Source organism: Python bivittatus, unplaced genomic scaffold (genome assembly GCF_059951505.1).
Source record: "Python bivittatus isolate LINGU-HERP-01145 unplaced genomic scaffold, Pbiv_v1 ctg000370_np1212, whole genome shotgun sequence".
Classification (NCBI taxonomy): Eukaryota; Metazoa; Chordata; class Lepidosauria; order Squamata; family Pythonidae; genus Python; species Python bivittatus.
The window spans coordinates 323,885-338,915 of NW_028277062.1; the positions used below are offsets into that span (position 1 = coordinate 323,885).

A 15,031-nucleotide genomic window follows, 5' to 3' on the forward strand; every position below is an offset into this window, starting at 1 on the left:
TCTCTATGCTCCATTCAGAGACATCTGCAAGCAGATGAGATCCATAGAGCAAAGGAGTCAAGTGAACCCCCTCTAGAATCCAATACTGGTTTGAGGAAGACCTGCTCACTGCATTGCTCAGTTCTAGCTTGGAGACATGCACACAGCTTCCAGGCTTCTCTGACATTCAGCAATATCAGCAAAAAGCGCTATTGTCAGGGAAAAACCAAGACTCTCTGGAGTCCAGTGATCAGCTAGGAAAGGTTTCTCCCACATGTGTGGTTCTGAAACTAATGGGGAGAACTTCTGGAAGCTATCCAGCTTCCTCATTACAACTGGGAGCTTCAGAATATTTGAGACAGTAGCTACAGGTGGACCAATGAAGCAAGCCATCAAATTATGGCTTTGGGAATATACTGAACAATTATTTGCATACATCCTTTAGCTTGTTGAAGCCTCATGCCTAACTGGGATATTTATATGCTATTAAAAGTACCTCAGGGATTCAATGACTGGAGCAACCCATCAGTAAAGTCCAGTACTCAGTCCAAGAAGAGCTAGATTGCTCCCAAAAGTACAGCAGGATGAAAAACAATGGGGAACACCTCCCAAGCACAAGCACAGAGAATTGTAGCTATCTAAATGTTCTTGAGCATCATCCCCCAGCATATCTAGCATGGCTTCTGTGAAAGGCTCCTAGGACCACAGCAACATCTGAACAGCAACAGGAGTCTCATATCCTAGGAACCAACTCTCCATTTCAGATTAGTAACAGCAACAACTGGGTCAAGGGATCAATTCAGCAGAGAAGCTAACATGGTCCCAATCTAAACCCTCCAATGAATAGGCCACTGCAAGCTGAAAGAGGGCAGGAGAAACTGCTCAGATCTCCAGCATTCTGGAAATCAAAAATTCATAGACTTGGGAAAAGCAGGGCATCTGAACAGACTTGGACAATATGGAAGTTATTTGCTTAAGAACAGCTTCAGAAACACTTCAGGAGCTCCCTTCCTTCTCCATTTTCAGCAGGAATGCATGCAGTCTTTTTTGTTAACCTCAAAGTGGTATATTAAGTTTTCTTGAGCTAGCATTGCTTGCTGAGAGTAATTAAGCTATCACTGGAACACACAGATTTTCTCACAATCCCAATATTAAGCCTCAGTAGTTGGCTGGAGGGTTCTTTGGTCACTCACTAGTATCTCTCCACTTTCCCCAACGTTGGCCAGTATACTTGTATTGGGATTGCAGCATCCAAAATCACCAGCCAGAAAGGTCCTCTTGGCTGAGAATTCCCAAAAGTTTCAATTACAGCCTACCAGAAGGACAATACTGAGCAATCTCATATTTTAGCAAGAATCTATAGCTCTGAAAGATAGGGGTAGAGGAATCCTCTGGAGAGGTGTCAAATTGTTGAGGAAGGACAAAGGATCCCTCCAGCTTTCAATTGCTAGCTTGGAGCTAGCTTTTACTCTTCCTTTTGCAAATTTCTGGGTGGCTGGATTCCATAACAATATCAGACCACCTCAACTGAGTGACAGGTTTGAAAACCCTAGAGCAACTTTTTACTGACCTCATCATCCCCTTTTTAGTCTCTGAGCTTAACAAGGAGCCATATATCTCTTCCCATGCAACTGGGAACACCCTAACCCTTTTGAACTTATTTGATCAGCAGCATCTGCTTGGGAGTGTAAACTAGTAGGACTCAAGCTTACAGCCAGTCCTGGGATTCCAATAAGGAGCAGGATTTTCCATAAGTCATTTGATAGTTTACTCACTGGCCCTGAGTAAAGATATTGTTTAAGCATAGAGTTTGCACTTTTTCCTCTCAGGAGTCAGTGCTATTATCCTACCTAAAGTATTTGTTTTGTCAAGTTCTGTCAATGTTTGTGCTGTAATGGTCTGCTGGAAAAATGTCAGCAAACAGCTAGAAAGGATTTGGAGATTAGTTTTCCAAGACATGGCAAGACTTTTAATGCTTTAAAGATAAAAAAGGAGGTGCAACTAAGGATGAGGCCCAGCTGTACTCCCGGGCCTGAGTTAACTAGACAGTGCATGCAAGTATCACTAAACTCCAAAGGTTTTACACACAAATAGGAACACTGCATTGATTTTTTGAAGACTCTGAAATGCTTCTTCATCCTCTTGGACAACATCATAATATTGACCAGATAGTGATTTAGTGAGAAAGTAAATCGAAATAAATATTTACAGGTTTTGTTGACCAGATTAACTAACATCTGAGTGTTTGATACCCCTGTTTTTCTCAGTGACAGAATTTTTGGACCTCAAAAAGACATAAATGAGAAAGAAGGGAAGTTTTCCACGCTTGAATACATTTCATGCAGCAATTTTGGGAAGTCAGTTATGTCCCCTGGACCACACAGATGATGTTTTTTTCACACCTTCAATTCACACCTTCATGCCAGCTCTAAGGACGTCACTAACTGCTAATTTTCTCTTTGTTTTTAAATGACACTTCCTAATAACATGAGTAAAACTCTGAAGGGCCTATTAATCAAGGGAGATCATTCTTGAGGAGAAACAGAATGCAGATTGGCAACAGAAGTCTGATGGTGTCTATGGCATTTGATTTGGTGAGTAAAAAAGAGATACTGTTATTTAACTTTCTGGGTCCTGGAAAGATAGAAATAAATGACAATATACTGGAAGAAAGGGGACTTTTCTGGAATCAGTTGCCACCTCTGGGGCAGGAGCGCAAGGTAAGATGTCTTGGGATAAGGATCTGTATCTGTCGTTTTATTCGGATTTCCTGTAATTGCATTTAGTTTTCCTGGCTGTTGATGAATAGTAAGGCTTGTTGTGTTCTCCATATGATCAAAGATCCATCAAATGGACTGAAGTTCCAGATAGCAGGTTTACAGCAAGTTGTAGGATAGTCTAGTTCATGTTTCTCAACCTTGGGAACTTTAAGATGTGTGGACTTCAACTCCCAGAATTCCCCAGCCAACATGGGGAATTCTGGGAGTTGAAGTCCACACATCTTAAAGTTCCCAAGGTTGAGAAACACTGGTTTAGTTGATTTTCCTACAGTCCCTGGAGTCTCAGCTGTGCGTCTCAGCTGAATACCTCAATGACTGAGCAACCTGCAATTCTGCCCAGACTGGGCTTCTCACATCGTTGCTGGTGATCAGGTTTCAGTAAGGAGTTAGCAAGAAGCAACAGATGTACACCTAACTACCACACTGAGCTGAGAAACTGCCTGCCACTCCGTTTAGAGAAAAGTTCAAAAAGGAATGAAGAGAGTTCTAGCACACTCTGCTAGTTTCTTCCAAGCTTCATAAAAAGCTGGGAGGATCTGCATGTTCCATCTAGCCTACCTGCCACCTTGATCCTCATCTCCTTGCTTAGTACAATACTAAGGAAAGCTAGATGGGGTTAAGGGAGGATTTGGGAGACTTCTCATTTCTAACAAAGGAAATAGGCTTCAGTGGAGCTACTGGGACCATCACTGGTTCCAAACTTGATTCTAAAATTATTTCTGACCACTTAGATCAGGAACAGACAAGCTGAGGAGCTAGCTGTGGGGTTACCTGGACATCTATCTAGTCTGATACTTAATTGGTAGGCCTTGGCCATCAGGATTACAACTAAATGCCACAATAGCTAGCGATGATCAAGGCACTCCTTAGAAGCCCACCCAAAACCTCATGTTTGCCCAGATGAGTTCTAGGGCTTCAGTCAGTTATTCTCCCTGATCCCTGAATGGTGGAAATAAGATGTGCTACTGCAGAAAAGGGGATCATCAGGATATCTCCTCAAAGCCAAGTGAGAACAAGTGAGGGTTAGGAACATCCAGGAAGATCTGGATTAGCCCTCAGTTAAGAGCTAGGTCTCAGTTTAAATAGTGTTGAAAAAAGCAGCTTAGCCTTCATGTCTACTGGAAATATCTTAAGCACCTACCTGAGTGATCCTACTCAAATAAGTTAGTGGCAGCTGAGGGCCATCTGGAGCTCAACTGGGAGCTCCTTGATCATACAGCTGAGTATGAGGGTTAAGAAAAGTTAGTGGGAAGCAGCAATGCTTACCCCAAGCCTCATATTCAACTAGGATTCATATAAGGATTCATATAAGCTAGTAGGGAGCATAGGGGCTTGCTCCAGCTTTAGACTCAACTGAGAAGTTTTTCACCTCATAGCTTAGCTCCTAACTAAGCTGGGAGGAAACAACTTAACTGGGTATCTACTGCAAAGCTGGTGCTCAACTGGGAGCATCGTAATCACACAACTCAGAGCTTGGGTTCATATAAGCTAGTGGGTAGAAAGGGGTATCTGGTTGTCTTATCCAAGCCTGAGGCTCAGCTGAGACATCCCAGTCTGGCTGACTGCTATATTTCAGTCAAGCAAGTAGGGACCAATAAGGCTTATTCTGAGCTTCATGCTTAACTGGGAGATTTTTCACCTCCTACCTCAATATCATGCTTCAGCTAGGGCAGGAGCAAGAAGGTTAACCACATATCTGATGTTTAGCTTGATCCCTGTCCTGCAATCTTGGGCTCATATAAACTAGTGAGGATTAAGGAAGCAACCTTGTCTTTGCCGAGCCTGATGCTCAATTGAGACATTCTTACTCCCCAGCTGTTTACCATGCTTTAGATAAGCTATTGAAGAGCAAGGGAACTAGCTACTAGCCTCATGTTCAACAGGAAGCTTCTTTATGTCCAAGGACTCTGAAATCAGCTAGTGGGCTGGATTACTCCAAGCTGGATGCCAAGTTTTTATATTTTTATCCCCAGCTCAATGCTAGGATTCGGGAAAGTGAGTGGGGAGCAAGGGGGTTATTCCAAACTGGAAGACTTAACTGGAAAACCTCTAGCTGAGTATTAGTGTTCGGCTAAGCCAGTCAGTAGGAAGGGAGTTTGCTACTAGTCTCATTCTTAACAGACAGCTGCTTGATCCCCAGTTGAGCTCTAGAACTCAAATAAGCTAGCAGTGAACAGGGAGGCTCCAAGCTTGGCAAAGACATCCTCAACCATCCAACTGAATGATACAATTCAGTGCAGCTAGTACAGAGAAAGAAGCCTTATTCCAAGCTTCGTGCTCAGCTAGGAGATCTTTTTCACCTCCTAGCTGACTGCTATGATTCCCCTAAGCAGGGGGGAATGGGGGCTGTTTCCCCAAGCTTCCAAGCCTTCTACTTAGCTGGGAGCTTTGTAATGACTCAGTTTGAGAGCTTGGGTTCATAGAAGCTTGTGGGGAGCAACAGGGCTACCTGAGTGTCTGCTCCAAGCCTGATGCTGAACTTTTGCATTTTTAATCATCAATTAACTCTAGAATGTAGTGAGGCTAGTTTGGAGCAAGTGGGCTTCTCCCAAGCTTCATGCTAGGAGATTTTTCACATCCTTTCAGAATGCTTAGGGTTCTACTAAGCTAATCAGGAAAAAGGGAGCTAACTGGATATCTGCTTCAGTCCTTACATATAACAGTGAGCTGCTTGATCATTCTCCAAGAGAGAGTTTGTAAAAGGGTGAGGAGCAAGAGGACCACATGATGCTTTCTCCAAATCTTACATTTAAATAGAAGATTGCTGTCCTTCTTATAGAGGGTGTGAGGGTTCCAGTAAGCTAGCAGGGAAGAAGGAAAGTGAGTGGGTAATAGTTCCAAGCATGATGCTCAGCTGATACATTTTTATTCATCAGCTGAATGCTAGAATTCAGATAAGCTAGTGAACAGCAAGAGAAGCTCCTACAAGTCTCATACTTAGTATGGAGCTTCTTGATCTCCAAGTTGAGGTCTAGCCTTCAAATAAGGTAATGAAGAGCAAAGAGGTTTCTTGCCCCAACCCTCATGCTCAACTGAGATATCTTCAATCCTCTAGCTGGATGCTAGGAGTCAGTAAAGCTAGCAGGGAGCAAGGGGGCTCATTCCAAATGTCAGGCTCAACCAGGAGATTTTTCACCTCCTAGCTAAGGGGCTTAATTAGACATCTTTTCCAACCCTGCTATTCAGCTGAGAGCACTTGGTCACTCAAGGGAGAGTGTGGGTTCACATAAGCTAGTGTGGATCAAGGGGTTATCTGCGTGTCTGCTTCAAGCATGATGTAGAGCTGAGACACCAGCTGAATGCTTTAATTCTTAATTGGTAACAAGAGAACTTCCTACAAATCTCATACTCAATGGGATGCTTTTTAATTCCCCACCTTAGTCCTAGGATTTAAATTAGCTGCCTCCTCCAAGCCAGAGCTGTTTCCAGTCGCCCATGTGAATGCTATGTTTCAGATAACATAGGCCAGAGCTATGAGTCTCATGCTCAGCAGTAAGCTTTTTGGTCTCCTAGCTGAGTCCCAGGACTCAAATAAGGTAATGGGGAACAAGGGGGCTGCTGGATGCTCTACTGAGACGTTCACTTGTATGCTAGGATTCAGTGAAGCTAGTGAGAAGCAAGAGGGTGGAGGTTATTCCAAGCTTCATACTGAACTGGAAATTTTTTCACCTCCTACCTGAATGCTAAGCTCCAACTGAGTCAGGAGGAAGGGGGTTCAGTGGGTCTCTGCTTCAAGCTTGCTTGAAACTGAGAGCTTCTTCACTTCCATACAGAGTGTAAAATTAAGCTACGGGAGAGCAAGGGTCTCTTCTACCTTTTTGGGTAACCTTCCTAACAACTTCTCCTACATAACAAGGTGTGTCAAAAGGAGCCAGGGGCACTCAGGAGAGCTCCCTGAAATTAATTCCCAATCCAAATTACTATTAAGCTTTGAAGAAGTTAATAGGGCCAGGTGGAACATCTCTTACGCTCAGATGAGAGATAAATGATCTTCTGGGTGACCCTTATGCTTCCAGGAAGCTAAGAGAGTGAGCAAAAGAGTAGTTTGGCCCAAGGTTAGTATAAAAGTACAAAAGTTCTACTCTCTTCAACCATCCATTGATTTTTAATCTTAAAACTAGCTGTTAGAAAGCAGAGTTCCCATCTTGAGGACTTAGGCAGATTTAGGAGATCAGAAATCTGTGTTTCATCTCCTTGCTCCTTGCTCTTTTCTCTCCCAGCTTTCTGAGAATTTGCTGCTTTGGAAGCTCAAAACTTCTTCTATTTTTCATCTGATGAGGTCTTTCCGTGGTTTTTTGTTACCTTCTCATAAGCCTGAGGATAATCTGGAAATTCCAGATTCTCTCAGTTTCAATTCAGGCATATGACAAAATTTCAAGTATCTCAAGAGGGTTTTCTCCACCTTTCTGAGGGGTCATCATCTGGGAGTTTAGTGCTCTCATGGCTGAGTTTCCTGCTTGGCATAGGCTTTTAGCCGATCATGAAAGCATTGTGATGTTCCTTGGTAATCAGGGAAGCGTGGAGCTTAGAAAAACTCTCAGGGAGAAACCCTGCCCCAGTGAGTTAACCTAAACCAGATTCTCAACTTAGATAGAAAGGAATCTTGCATTTAATATCCATATAGCTCCTCGCCCACTTTCATGTTCCATGAAGACAACTGTTCATTTCCCTCCAAGGGTCAGGCTTACAGCATACTGCCAGTGGCTTTCAAATATATAAATTGTACAACATAAGACTAAGAACAGTACAATTAGAATCAAAACCAATTCAAAATTTACTCATTTCTCAGGCATAAAATCAGCCATCTGCTTATTTCTGTAGGCCACAGTGCTCATAAAGGCAGAGGGCAAAAACAAGATTGTTTTGGTCAGTTAGCACTGCTAATGCCCTGAATGACTAGTACTGAAACTTCTGTTTCTCTTGTCAGAGTCTTGATGTTTAATTTTAACGATGAGCTGAGTCAATAGGGTGAATGTTTGCCTTAACACATTTGCCTTTTCCACTTCTAGGTTAAAATGGCACATTGCTGCATTCCATTTATCCACTAGAAGGGAATCGTAAATATTCATTTAGTGGTGGGATTTGGTTTCATGAACTTCCAAATGTTCGTAGCTTATAAAGAATCTTCTACATCTAGAATGCAAAACACAGTGAACTGAAAATAATTCTATAAATTAGTTTGTCAACCTGCATCTCCCATGGTTTGAGTGACACTCCGTTATCTTTGCCTCTATAACTTGCTTTATTCAATAGACCAGTGTTTCTCAACCTTGGCCACTTTAAGATGTGTGGACTTCAACTCCCAGAATTTCCCCAGCCAGCCATGCTGGCTGGGGAATTCTGGGAGCTGAAGTCCATGTATCTTAAAGTGGCCAAGGTTGAGAAACACTGCAGGAGAGAGATAGACAAGCAGATATTCAGTCTGCATATAAGGAGGTGACAAAATGCATAGTTCTGCTAGCCACAGATGGTGCTGGATAACAGGAAGTGAGAAAATGACATATCTAAAAGGGGTACAGAATCTTGAGAGGTTCTCATTTTTAGATGCAGCTGTATCTCGTGACCCCAAATCCATTTAAATCAAATCAAAGCTGCATATGACAGATTTTACTTAGATCCCATGTGCTTCTGAAATGGATACGGATGCAATTTTTCACTCTAGTTTTACTCCTTCTGCGGTTTTATTGTTACAATAGTCGTTTGAGTCCATCTTGACTCCTGGTGACTATATGGACTAGTCCCTACGGTTTTCTCGATAGGATTTTTGGAAATGGTCTGCCCTGGTCTTCTTCTTTCTAAGGCTGAGAGAGAGGGACTGGCCCAGGGTCACCCAGCTGGCTTTGTGTCTAAGGCAGGACTAGAACTCACAGTCTCCCATCTCCTTCTACCACATTTTTAACCACTGTACCAAACTGGTTCCCTCTGAGTCTTTAATGCAGCTTAAATCATGTAAAATTAGTAGCAGAAAATGTTCAGAAGGAGCCAAAATAAGCCGCCTGTCATAACTTTATGTGATTTATACAGGGGCAGCAAGACAAAAAGAGAGGGAAAAAAAAGAAGGGGATGTAAGTTTTTACAAAGTTTTATGGAGTCCCTCGGCTCCATAAATTGTAAACACTGCCATCACCCTAAGCCAAAGAATCTTGTTTTCATGGAGGCAGTGAATATGTGCCTAAGAGTTATCCTGTGGCTGGTGTTCCTACATTTAAAAAAGAAATAAATCTTTGATTGCATGCGGGGCGAAAGGCTAACTTTCTTCCTATCTCTTGGTGGGAAAAGGGGGGGGGGGATTATGGCATGACCTTAACTCTTTCCCTGCCACACTCCATTTTAGTTTTCAGTAAATTTTTGCATTTGCATTTTTCCCTTATAACAGTTTTATTTAAAAATGCGTTAAAAAGTGTTGAACGTTTGCATTTTTTTCTATTGCCCTAGTTATAAGTAAATAATTTGCTTATATTGCTTACTGCTGCTGAGTGTTAAATACACATTTTTAAAAAGATTATATTTAATATAGTTGTGGGGCTCAGCCTGGGGGATGGGCCTGGAAGAAAACTGATTTTTTAATCTCTTATTTCACCTTCAGCAGTTACTAGATATTAATGCCTTGTGGGTTAAGCAATGGAAGGGCTGAGGGGCACCATTGTTGGGCTGTGTTTAGGGTAGCAGTTGGCCTCCATCTGGCCCTGGGCAAGACTATTGTGACATTGCACACAGGTATGTAAGGGTTAGAACTTGTGTCACAACACTCATTTGGTGTCAGCCTTGTGAGGTAGCCCAGACAGGAAGCACCCCCAGGTGAACTAAATCTACTTTACTGTAAGGTTACATTAGCAGAATCTTGCAAGTCTGAAAGGACATTCCTCCCCGCTCAACTCGATAGCTCAAGAAACTAGGCAGGGTCCCTTCTGAGACCCTTCCCACACCCCTGTTCCTGCTGCGGGCTCAGCTACCTTTTATTTGACTGTTCCCCATCTGGCTGTAGCTCTTCCCACTGTCTCCCAGCTCATTCCCACCTACCATGACATTTGGTCATTCTGATGAAACCATCAGATTTTGCTGAAAGCTACTGAAACTGATTCCTGTTTGGATTAAAACTCAGGTTTGCTACGGCAATGAGAACCGAGCCCCAAATATACTTCATTCTCATATTCTTTGAGGCAGTGATTATAATTCTAAATTTCTCCTACCATTCTTCCTGTTTGGCATGATGATCTTCCCCCTTCTTCTCATAGGCTGCAGCTGGTAGCCTCAAATCCAGTGGGTTGTCCTCCTCCTCCTTCCATGGATGATTCAAAATAAATTACCTCTCATCTGGTTACTTGTAAGTCCTTTGAAAGTGGAAAGCTTGACCTTGGAGTTGCAGATCAGCCTGCCAGCTATCCCAAATTAGCTGGAATATTTATGGTTTGGGGCAGGGTCATCCTGCCCAAAAGGCTTGCCCCAAGAAATCTTGTGTTTTCCTTCTTAACTCTAGCAAGGGAGAACAATGGAAGCCAGAGCTAGGGATAAAGCAAACTTGAGATAGGATGTTCCTCAGCTAGGTGGACAGTGTGGTGACTTCTATGCAAGGATATCTTATATATGGCTCTTGTTCCTTTCTTGCCTGCCAGTGAAAATTATTCTAAAAATTTATTACACCTGTTTATTTTGGACATCTTGGTTTTGTTTTGGTGTTTTGTTTTTTTTTGGCCCACCAAACGGGTTAGAGTTATCAATCAAAAGTTAACAGTTATCTCTGTGAAGTTATGTGCCCATGCTTTTATCACAACAAAGATATTACACTGATTGATTCTATCCACAGTGGGCAAAAACCTTTTGGACTTGAGATTTTAACACTACTAGCAGGCAAAAGATAAGGAACAAGAGCCATGTGTGTGTGTGTGTGTGTGTGTGTGTTGTGCACACGTCCATGTATGTGTATATCCATGTACATGCACACTGTGCCCAAAGCATCAGAAAATGCATTGCACATTGATATAGTCTGGTTTTAAAAAAATAATATTTTATTTGCAAGAATGTCTTAGGTCTTCAGTCACGCTCTTTTTTTAAGCAAAAGACAATTTTGGTATTCTCAAAAACCGCTTAAGCCCTTCAGTCCTTGGTTCAGCTCCATCAGCTCCCAGTCACGGAGACATATTTTTTTACTCTGGGTATAGGAAAGAGTGCTCCCACAATGCCAAGCCTAGCTAGTGCCTATTAGCTTCGATCCTAGTTAAAGTTTTTTGGTTTACTCGTAAATCTTTTAAACTGAAAAGTCTTGATACATCTGATTTAGGAATAATTTGCAGTTCTTTAGCAAGAGTCAAGTAATTAGAAAAAAATTCAAATGCCAATGGCTGTTGGACATACTGGTAAGTATGCTGTTAAAGGTTGTGTGTATTCTGTCCAGAATTCACCCCTAAGGACCTTAAAACCTATTTTTGCAAGCCTGTTTCTCACAGCGATGAAAATAACCTTCAAACTCCTACATCTTCAACACTTCATATTCCCAAAATGATTGAAGCTCTTCTTTCCTACCTGAGGCCCTTCGTGGCCCTGACACAACATTTCCAAATTCCTACTGCTGACAGTCAAGGGACAATGTGTGGATATTCATTTCTGTGTCTGAGTTCGTAAGGGGAAAAAAAGATGGAAGAAGTTGTAAGCAATTCAATTTAACTTTTTGCCCTATTCCTGAACATCCATGAATAGGGCAAGGGTGAGGGGAGATATAAATCTCATTTGGGAGCATTCCTAATTCCATTTAGATATGACACCTTCTAATCAAGTTGGAACCATAGATCAAGTTATGAATACCATGTGAATACGATATCAATGCCATTGTAAGTTCAATCCAAATGTGCGCTCACTATCTTCATCATCTTATCTTTATCTTTCCCTACAGCTACTCCCACAGCCCCAACTGTGTTCCCACTGTCTCCTTGTAGCCAAGATGTAGCCACTGCCTCCCAAGTTAGCATGGGTTGTCTCATCAAAGGCTACTTTCCCGAACCAGCTACGGTGCAATGGAACTCAGGTGCCATCACCAGCGGAATCCATCAGTTCCCTTCAGTTTTGTTTCCATCTGGCCTCTATACCCACAGCAGCCAGCTCACCGTCCCCATCAGCCAGTGGAAATCAGACTCATTCCAGTGCAACGTTAACCATGCAGCCACCAGCTCCAGAATTACCAAAAAAATTGAGCGTGAGTCCAACGAAGTTATTATCCTTTTTCCTTCTAAAGGGCAGTTGATTGGTCAAAGGCAAGAAAAGTCAAATATGAAGGTAAAGAAGTAGGAAACTGTGGCAATGGTCAAGGTAATATTTTCTGACCTGTCCAGCTATTTGCAAAGAATGTGGGAGGTGGGGGGATTCATTTCAGCTTTCAGGTCTGGGGGCAGGTTCCAATATTTGTTTCTTAAAAGTAATTTTGGGACGAGAATGATTTCAGAAGTCATGTTTTGGTGGGCTTTGACACAATACATTGTCAGGTTTTCTTCCATGCTTCACTGAGTTAGTTGCTCCATTATCTACGTGTAACTCAAACTGCTTTGGCATTTCAGCTGTTTATCTCAATACTCAGCGTTCAGATTGGTGAAGTAAGCAAAGCAAGAAGGGCTTCTAGTAATCATATCCCATATCCTGGAATGACAGGAGGAAATGCAGGAGTAGCCATCAGTTGTGGAAGGAATCAAGGCAACGCTTGTTAGATGTAGCTGAGGAAAACATGCTTTGAGGAGAGATTCAGAAGAGAGAGAGATGCCATGGTGAGAGGTCAAGGATTTTCAAAGGATTAAATCAGAAGACACTTAGAACAATAAGAGAAAAACTGAGAAAACTGATGGATGAAGGATAGGGGTTGTAGTGGTCTACTAACCAAGGGGCTACCTTCATTTATACTTTCCTTCTTCCTCACCCTGTTATACTGAATAGTAGTTGAATGTGTCATGTAATTCCTCCTCCTCAGGTGCTCCAACCCATGACCCAATGCCCCCCGAGGTACGCCTTCTCCATTCTTCATGCAATCCCAAAGTTAGTGATGGGATCATACAGCTGGTGTGCCTGATTTCGGGTTTCTACCCCAAAGAGCTGAACGTTGAATGGCTGGTGGGCAGCCAACAGGTGATTTCATCCACTGAGCCTCCCAGGCAGGATGTAAGTGGGTACACTTTCAGTACCACCAGCACGATCAACGTAACCCAAGCAGATTGGCTGGGAGGGAATACTTACTACTGCCAAGTAACCCATGCGGGGTCACAAACCAAGATGAAAAGCAGAGCCAGGAAATGTGAAGGTAATAATGATGCAATGCAGAGTCTGGTTTGTATAAGTGAGAATGGAATGAAAATAGAAAATCAAGGATAAGGATAGCTAACCTTTTTACAAAACCTGCTGTCTGATCTAGAAATCCATACCATTTTCAATTAAGCTTCATTAATTTAAGGCTTCTTCACCTCTCCAACAACCGTATTTGGGGAGAGGGGGCATTTTTCTGGTTCAATTGGAAGGCAATATCTGGGCATCAATCCAAATTTCATTTCATGAGCCTTGGTAACTATGCTTTTCCCCAAGCAGGGGACATTTTATGACACTTAGCATTCCATATTCAGTGGGAAATCTCTATCCAGAAGATAAGACAGCAGATATGAATAATTTGTTGAGGGTCACCTGCTCTAGACCTGCATCTGATAATGGAAATCTAGTGGCCAATTGTTCTTTGTTACTGATAAGATATTGATATGAAAATATGATTGGGGTGGGAGGTATAAATGGTAAAAGAACATTCCTAAGAGTAAGAGAGTTGGATAGTGGAAACAATGATGCAGAATGGTGTTGGGCTCCCTTTCCCTGGATGACCAGCCATTGGTCTGATAATCTTTAATTTGGATTGAGCAGAAGGTTGAACTCCATGGCCTAAATGACCCCCTCCCAACTCTAGGGCTCTTGGCAAAGGCCAAGGATATTAAACATCTCCTTTTCTTCTTCATGATGTGTCATCAGGTAAAGGACTCTTTGTTTGTTTCAATTGTGCAACTGTTTAGGAACCCTAAACCACAGGCCTTTGGGAAACAAGGAGAAGCTAGACTGTTGTCAGTTTAAAGGATGATGGGTTCCTGAGGGAAGAAGAAAGAAAGATGGGGAGGAGCCCTTTCTTACCTGTAGATTCACTGAATATGGTAGCCAATCAGCAGCCTTAGATCTCTTCTGCTGTGTTCTTGGTAACTTCATCCAATGTTGGAAGGTCCAAGTGAGAGGCAGGAGCAGATTCTGAATGAACAAGCTATGCCTCCACCTGGAGGCAGTGAATTTGCTTTACATTGATCTTATAATGTTATGACATCCATGATTTATAACATCCATGATTTAGGTTATTTGTGTAATTATGCCATTCAGTTAATGACCCAAGTTAAGTCATTGGTGTCAACCGGCTTTCAGATCTAATGAACTTTCAGGAAAAATGAACCCCCACTTCCTGCAGTTGGTCCAGAAAGTGGGTTTTATAGTAATGTTCTTTGTCTTTAGGGCATATGGATGATAGAAAAATCTATGTTATCATACTAGATAACTCTAGTCATAAATAAAGAGGCAATATCAAGGGACCTATATGTACTAAACTTGAAAGCAGCTCCTGTAGAGAAAAGATCAAGAGCCTGCTGGGATGGGGGAAAAGTGAGAGCTGAATAGGGAACTGACTTTAATTTTTTTTATCCTTAGATGGCAGTAGCTGTTCCTCCAGTGCTATTAATGTGTATATTCTGCCCCCAACACCGAGAGCCTTGTACACAGATAGAAATAGCAAGCTCAGCTGTGTGGTGGGCAATCTGGAAAACGATCAGGGGTTGAAATTTACCTGGTCTCGGGGCAAGGGTGGAAATGTAAACCCTGATTTAGCGGAAACAACAGAAGAACAGAATGGTACCTACACCATTGTCAGCCGCCTCTCCGTCTTCCCCCATGACTGGGACTCGGGAGAGATTTTCACCTGTGCAGTGGAATATCCAGGCTTGGCTGTTCCCATCACAAAGATAATTTCCAAGCTCGCAGGTAAGGAAGAAGTTACCTTGCCATCCCTCATTTGAGTCAAGAGGTTGTAGGAAAATCTCTGTAATATATGGTGTGCACTGCATGCTTGGAGACCTGAAAAGGCATGGTCAGTCATGTGCATCAACAATCCAGAATATTTTTATTTATTTTATTTATTTATTATTAAATTTGTATGCTGCCCATCTCCCCCAACGGGTGACTCTAGTTGGATAAATACATCATGTGAACAAAACTTGCTTTTGGCT

At 42.3% G+C, this 15,031-nt stretch overlaps 2 gene segments (V, D, J or C); both read left to right on the plus strand.

Moving 5' to 3' along the window:
* The window catches only part of LOC103053584 (Ig gamma-2C chain C region-like), a 104,633-nt gene that overhangs the window by 69,814 nt on the left and 19,788 nt on the right, over positions 1–15,031 (plus strand).
* LOC103057376 (immunoglobulin heavy constant gamma 2-like) overlaps positions 1–15,031 on the plus strand; it is an 80,102-nt gene that overhangs the window by 58,928 nt on the left and 6,143 nt on the right. Inside the window, 3 exon segments of the C gene segment in view lie at positions 11,647–11,946; positions 12,709–13,035; positions 14,457–14,786. Of these exon segments, the coding sequence occupies positions 11,647–11,946; positions 12,709–13,035; positions 14,457–14,786 (957 nt within the window).